General features: G+C 55.5%; 1 protein-coding gene across 1 annotated transcript; it reads left to right on the top strand.

Moving 5' to 3' along the window:
• Nucleotides 1–2,390: 2,390 nt before the first annotated feature.
• GPR31 (G protein-coupled receptor 31) lies at nt 2,391–7,302 on the top strand. The gene has a single exon (XM_055433494.2). The coding sequence runs from the start codon at nt 2,606–2,608 to the stop codon at nt 3,554–3,556; it is 951 nt and encodes a 316-aa protein (XP_055289469.2). The 5' UTR covers nt 2,391–2,605; the 3' UTR covers nt 3,557–7,302.
• Nucleotides 7,303–7,493: the final 191 nt, after the last annotated feature.

Raw genomic sequence — 7,493 nt, 5'->3', positions numbered from 1 at the left:
ATGCCAGCAAATATGGAAAACTCAGCAGTGGCCACAGGACTGGAAAAGGTCAGTTTTCATTTCAATCCCAAAGAAGGACAATGCCAAAGAATGCTCAAACTACCGCACAATTGCACTCATCTCACACGCTAGCAAAGTAATGCTCAAAATTCTCCAAGCCAGGCTTCAACAGTATGTAAACCATGAACTTCCAGACGTTCAAGCTGGATTTAGAAAAGGTAGAGAAACCAGGGATCAAATTGCCAACATCCGTTGGATCATAGATAAAACAAGAGAGTTCCAAAAAAACATCTATTTCTGCTTTATTGCCTACACCAAAGCCTTTGACTGTACGGATCACAACAGACTTCTTAAAGGACAATATCATCTTCCAGAAGTAAGGAGAACACACCAGTATGCTGATAAAAAGAAGCAGAATTTTTTTTAACTCTATAAGTTTGATTTTTTATATTTAAAAGGAAACATATAATTACTTTTATATTATATAAATAATTATATATTAAAAATACATAATTATTTTCCTTTTATATTTAAAAGGAAAATATATAATTATTAATGTTTATGTTACCTATTGAGCTAGAATATTTATAATTTAGAAAGTTTTTGGTATATTGTGAATCTGCAGTCAAGGGGTAGTAACTTTAAAGGTCTCTCCAAGTTTTCAATGAGTTGAAATGATTTAATCCGTTTCTTTCCTGCGTTTGTGTAACTTCTGTCCCTGAGCAGTTGAATAAGTGCCAACTTTCCTGGGTGTCACCATGAACCACAGCATCCCTGGAGATGAGCTGGTGGTCTCCAGCCAGTCCTCAGCTGCAACGAACGCATCCTCTCGCGACCCTGGAGGCGTCGCTGGAGGTACCAGGTGGGACGTTTCCGCAATTGCAAAAGCTTAGACAATTCTGCAAACATACCTTCTTAGGAACTAAGAGGAGCCAGAGACGGAAGAATGTGAGGGCTGGCGGTTCAGTTGGAAAGAAAAGCTGATAAAATTACAGCAAGAAGGAGGACAAGTCAAATCGCAGATCAAAGGCTGTGGTGCGCTGGCTGAGACCTGGACTTTCCACGCACACAGGTGTGAGGCTGCTGCAGGTGTGGAAGCCATGGGCAGTGTGGCTGGGACGCGGGTTCTGGGCTGGGAGGACCCGGCTCCTGCCGCTCACCGCCCGGTAACCTGGAGCCAGGGACCTCAGCTCTCTGAGCCGCCACGCCCTGACCCACGATGCAGAGCTTAGACCTGTACCTTCTGCACCTCGTACCAGTCGGTTCATTGCAATAACACACGTGAGCACACGACAGTAACACACGTGAGCACACGACAATAACACACGTGAGCACACGACGGTGCCTGAAACGCGGTGAACTTGCAGCAGCTGGTAATCCTCACCATTGAAAAACTTCCTGAAGCTTCCAGCTCAGGTCTCAGAAACGAAGGTGTCAGAGCACACAGAACTGAAGTCAGGTGTGGAATTGTATCACTGCGTCGGGAGCAAAGAGCTTTGCTAAAAGTCTAAGCATTGGACAGAGGTTAATGACGACTGCGGCACACGCGTCCGGCCCCCGTGAAGTCCCAGATAACGGTGCAGAGCGCCGTGCGTGTGAGAGCATCTCAGACACAGGGACCCTGAACGCAGACGTCCCCGTTCACCCCGCAGAGCTGCTCAGTGGAGAAGCCGGATGGAACGAAACTCTGTTTGACTCCAAAGCTCAAACCTGGCTGAACAGGGACTTCCCTAGTGGTAGAGCAGTAAGAACTTCACGCTGCCATTGCAGGGGGCACAGGTTCAATCCCTGGTCAGAGAACTAAGATCCTGCATGTCATGAAGTCAGAAAAGAGAGAAAGAAAATTCAGGCTGGACAGAAACAGGGAGAATCAGGGTGAACCGCGGGCCAAGCCCCGGGAGGATGAGGGGCAGGGTGCGCCGGGATGACGGGTTCCCCGCGTTTACTGTTTGACTCTGCTTGTGCGTCAGGCACACAGAGCGTGTCCCTGGGCTCGTGGACCAGACACGCTGGTGGAGTCTGTGCGTCCAAACCGCTCATTGATTTTACTCTGCTTTCCAAGCCCGTGGAGACGCAGGGGTGCGGGTCCCCGCGCGGGGAGTGTGGGAGGGGAGGGCAGGATCTTCTCCTCAACAGAAGATCAGCTCTGATGAAACAAAAGGACAAGTGAAAGCGGGCAACCGTCGAATGACCGGGTCGGCCGCGTCCTCTTCTTGGGGATCGCAGCACCCGGGCTGACGGTCGGAAGACAGTGCAAACTCGAGAACAATCTGTTCCCACCATGACCTTCACTTTATAAAGTCTTCCTGAACTTCCCAAGACCCTCAGGGGCCACACACAGACCCTCAGGATAAAGTGCTGGATGTAACACAGGACGACGGGAAGTGAAACACAATTTCCCCTTTTTCAGGGCAAAACAAAACTGCAGGGGTTTTTCCCTCTGCTCCGGATCCTCTTTCCCCAAACAGATTTTACTTTGACTTCATCCAGATGCTGCCAGTGTGCTGTCTGTCCCCGTGGGAACCAGCGCAGCCTTGGGCTCCGTCTCTGCCTTCCGCTCCCGAAGCCTCGGCCCCCGGACGGACGGACAGCAGGCACTCGCGACATGCTGCCGCCCAACTGCTCGGAGCACAGCCACGCGGCGGAGGTGGCCACGGCCTCGCTGCTGCTGCTGGAGTGCGGGCTGGGCACGCTGGGCAACGCCGTGGCGCTCTGGACCTTCTTCTTCCGCCTGAAGGTGTGGAAGCCCTACGCTGTCTACCTGCTCAACCTGGTGCTGGCGGACCTCCTGCTGGCCTCCTGCCTGCCCTTCCACGCCGCCTTCTACCTGAGACGCAAGAGCTGGGGCCTGGGGCACGCGTCCTGCCAAGCACTGCTCTTCCTGCGCGCCCTGTGCCGCGGGGCGGGCGTAGCCTTCCTCACGGCCGTCACCCTGGACCGCTACCTCCGGGTGGCCCACTCCAGGCTCAGGGTCAACGCGCTGTCCCTGCGGGCGGCCTGGGGCATCTCGGCCCTGGTCTGGCTGCTCATGGCCGCACTCACCCACCAGAGCGCGTTCCTCTCGGAGGGGGAGTGCCCCAGCTCCGAACCCCAGGAAGAGCCCTCCTTCCGTCTCCTCTGGCAGGAGGCTCTCTTCTTCGTCCAGTTCATCCTGCCCTTCGGCCTCATCCTGTTCTGCAGCACAGGCATCCTCCGGACCCTGCGGAAGCGGCTGCGGGAGCCGGACAAGCAGCCCAAGCTGCGGCGGGCGCGGGCGCTGGTGGGCGCGGTGGCCGTGCTGTTCGCGCTGTGCTTTCTGCCCTGCTTCGTGGCCCGCGTCCTGCTGGCTGCCTCCCGGGGGGCGCGCGCCTGCAGGCTCCTGAGCGCCGTGGTCCACGCCACCGACGTGACCGGCAGCCTCACCTACCTGCAGGGTGTGCTGAACCCCGTGGTCTACTGCTTCTCCAGCCCTGCCTTCCGGCACTCCTACCGCAAGCTCTTCTACACCCTCACCCTGCAGGCCCGCAGGCCGCATGCAGAGGCCCCGGGCTGGGAGCTCAGAGACTCGGACTCCTGAGGACCGCCCACCCTTCCCCGTCTCCAGGACGACTCCCGCAGGGGCAAGCCAGCAGGATGGGAAGTCAGGATTCAGCACTACACACTGCTCACCATTCACCAGGATGTCCTCCAGCGATGTAGCCTCATGGAGCCACTCCTCAAAACTGAGCCAGCAGAGCCTCCTTGACACAATGCTGAGGCAGGCTGAGCTGCTCAATTATGGCCCCACGCTCATACCCGAGGAAAGATGCTCTGGTGTCCGGTGACGGAGGGGGAGGAGGAGGAAGGCGGCATGGCTGGTGTGGTTCTGACTCTTCGGCGTTGGCAAGTCACTCTAACTCCCTGTGCTGGTTTGTAAATGCGAGCTGCTCTTTTGCACCTACTGTGCCGACTGTGGTAACCGACATTCCGCCGGGTGTAAGCGTCCTGTGCTCAGCTCTGCTTAGCTCACCGCGGTTTGATAAACTTGAGCCTCACTTGTATAAGTTACAGGTCACACCCAAGATAGCATGGTCAGTGCCTACCTTTATTATTAGGAGTGCTGTCTTACTAAACCTCTCAATAGTGCTTGTAGAACTCTCTAAGGTTTGAACAGCTACGTGCTTCTGAGAGAGACTCCGTCTGCTTCCCCTGCTCTGTTTGAGCCTCCCGGGAGGAGCACTCGGCATGAGACACTGCTTTGCGTATGAGAGCGTGCTTTCCACCCAATGCCCACGGCACAAAGTCCTGATCAAGGCAGCTGGGGACCGGCCAGGTGCAAGGCCACCGCAGAGAAGGTGGGCAGAGCCCCTGGACACTGGCAACAACTGCCTCTTCTCCTCTCTCTCTTAAATGACGTCCCAGATGTGCAGCCCAAGGTGCTGACAGAGGACTTAGAACGTCACCTTCATATCTGCGTCATCTGTTCTCTGCTCAAGGCCGTGGAGCCACCCCAGAGAGACTCTGAGATGCTTAGAAGAGGCCTGGGGTCCGCCTATAGCACTGGGTCCCAGGGTCCGCCTGTAGGACTGGGTCCCGGGATCTGCCTGTATCACTGGGTCCCAGGATCTGCCTATATCACTGGGTGGTCCTGGGGTCCGCTTGGAGCACTGGGTCCCGGGATCTGCCTGTATCACTGGGTCCCAGGATCTGCCTGTATCACTAGGTGGTCCTGGGGTCCGCTTAGAGCACTGGGTCCTGGGGTCCGCCAGTAGGGCTGGGTCCCGGGGTCCACTTGAAGCACTGGGTCATGGATCTGCCTATATCTCTGGGCCCCGGGATCTGCCTGGATCACTGGGTCCCAGAGTCTGCCTGTCGGGCTGGGCCCCAGGCAGCCGACACTGGGGCCTCACATGACCTTTACCTGTACCGCCCCCAGGGAGAGGCTTCTGCTTTTCTCAGAAGGTGGCTCTATGATTGCTGCAGTATTTAAGGTTAGAACTGCTGGAATTAGGCAACAAAAAACGGCAAAGCTACCTCCTCTCCAGGTTCTGTGTGCCTCCCACGGAGGCTCCTTGCCAGAACCAGACTTGAAATGTGGGCCTGACCTTTCTACTGTGCCCCTGAAGGGTGTCGACCACCAGTCCTCGGCATACAGGGTGCCCGGGGGTCCCGGGGAACGTGGGTCCCCAGCAACACTGCGCTCTCTTCTCAGAGTTCAGCTCCTCCCGAGTGAACAGTTTCAAAGGGCTTAGAAGGGAAACAGGACGGGATGAGGTGTGGCGCCGCTGAGTGAAACTGTCTGATGTGGGCCTTCCAAGCTGCGTTTCTTCTTCTCAAAGAAAAGAACTGTCTCCATCTTTCTTCCTTTGATCTTACTGCATACACAATTTTAAATGCTGCTTTAAAGAAACAGGGAAGCCTGGCATGCTGCAGTCCATGGGGTCGCAGAGTCAGACACAAATGAGAAACAGAACTGAACTTAAACTAACGTTCAATATATGCATTTCTCATGTTATGATAAGTTCCCCATAAACCTTATGGATAACCCAGTTAGGGTGACAGTTAAGAAACTAACCTTTCTCGTGCTGATGACATTTATGTCCCTATGCAGGTAAATCCACACCCTGAAAACAAGTAGCCATCTAGACATCAGGCACCCTTGGGGTGGGGGTGGGCAGAGCCAGCCCACAGGACCGTCTGGACAGGCTTGCTGGCACACACGGGGCACTGACTGCTTCCCACACGCCATCCTGCCAGGCTCGCTCCACGACGCTGGGGCCAGTGGCTCTGCCCACACCCAGGGGGCCAAACGGGGGGGTCTCGTCACAGAACTTCTGCCTCTCAGGGTCCTGGTGACCGTCTCCTGGACTCGCTGTGGGGTCAGTCCGGGAACTTTTGAAATCTGGATGCCTCAGCTCACCCTGGGGCTCTGACTCGGTTGGTCTTGGAGGCATGGGTAGGGTTGAAGTCCCTTCTTGAATTTCACTGGGTTTCCCAGGTGGCTCCAGGGTAAAGAATCTGCCTGCCAATGCAGAAGATGCAAGAGACCTGGGATATTTGATCCCTGGGTCAGGAAGACCCCCTGGAGAAGGCAGTGGCAACCCACTTCTTTCTGGAGAAGCCCATGGACAGAGGAACCTGGTGGACTACAGTCCACGGGGTCGTCGAGTCGGACGCGACTGAGCAGCAGTGTCCGTTTTTTCACCGTGCAGCCAGGCTGAGAGCCCCGGGGTCAGCGGTCATGCCCCGGCCCCGTGTCAGCATGCTTCTCCATGACTTCCTTGCCTTGTGACCTGGGACAGCTCATCCAACTGCTCTGAACTTTCCTCTCCTGTCAAATGAGGACAGGAGAAACAGACCACACGGGGCGATCGTGTGGCTGAAACAATACACGAAACTGTGGGCACAGAGCCTGGCCCCGGACACCACGCACGGCAGGTGCTGCCTGGCTGTTTCCACGTGATCTGCTCAACCAACAATCTCTGTTTACGTCCCAACAAGTCTGTGGTCCCTCTGGGGACCCAGCTTTGCACCTACGCACACTCAGCACAGCCTCCCGAGCCGGGTGTCCAGCAGTTCTGCTGAATCAAAGCTTTATTGCTATTCTTTCCTTCCAGTAATTCCTTTCTGTGTATTTTCTAAGGAGCCTGTGAAACGGGACAAACTTGTGTGTGTGGAGCGTTCAGGATCCTCCAGGCACCTCAGGATGTTTTGGTCGCCTGGTCCTGCCTCTCGTATCAGATGCCAGCTCTGCACTCGGGTGGGCCTTTTCTTTAAAGACGTGGAGCACGGAGGCCGTCTCCTCCAGATTATCTTCTCTGAGTCAGGACGTGACTCAGAATGGAAGTGTGAGCGGACAGTGTACGGCGGGCGTCGAAACCACAACCACTTTGCTGCAGCAGCAGGTTTTGGTTTCTCTTCTCCCGTGACTCGCTTCTTGTAAGGCGGCGGGTCCCCAGCCTTGCTGTGCGTCTTGCAAATCTCAGCCCTGCCTCAGCTCTGACCCAGATTTCCGTACGAGAAATGAATTTCTTTCTCTGCTCAGATCACGCCGTCGCGTTTTGAAAATCCCAGCCACCTTCTCCTTCCCCTTTCAAGACTCTAGCAGCCGCTGCACCCGCCTGGGTCACACGTCCTGCAGGTGCAGGTTCCAGCCTGGGACGCTCCAGACTCTGTCCTGGGAGCACCCCCTGCCGCCCCTTGCCCGCTGCCTGCAGCCTGCCTCACCCTGACCCACAGGCCCCTGTGGGCCTCCCATCTGGGCTCCCTGCCCTGGAGGCTCCTTGCACCAGGCCTGGCACACAGTAGATGCTTAATAAATCTGCAGAATAAATACATACACAAATCAGCCTGATTTTAAAGTTTAAAAATTCACTTTTACTCACCGTTTAATAGGGATCTTTTTAAAATGGGCAGAGGCTGTCCCAGCAGAGGAAGGCTGGACCCCAGGACTCTAGTTCCAGTTGTCTGAGGATTCCCCACACTGCATCCACAGCGCCTGCACCAGTTTACACTCCTGCCAGCAGAGCACGAGG

This window comes from Moschus berezovskii, chromosome 10 (assembly GCF_049115385.1).
Source record: "Moschus berezovskii isolate FMDL1 chromosome 10, NW_MosBer_1.0, whole genome shotgun sequence".
Classification (NCBI taxonomy): domain Eukaryota; kingdom Metazoa; phylum Chordata; class Mammalia; order Artiodactyla; family Moschidae; genus Moschus; species Moschus berezovskii.
This window is presented reverse-complemented; position numbering and strand designations above follow the sequence as displayed.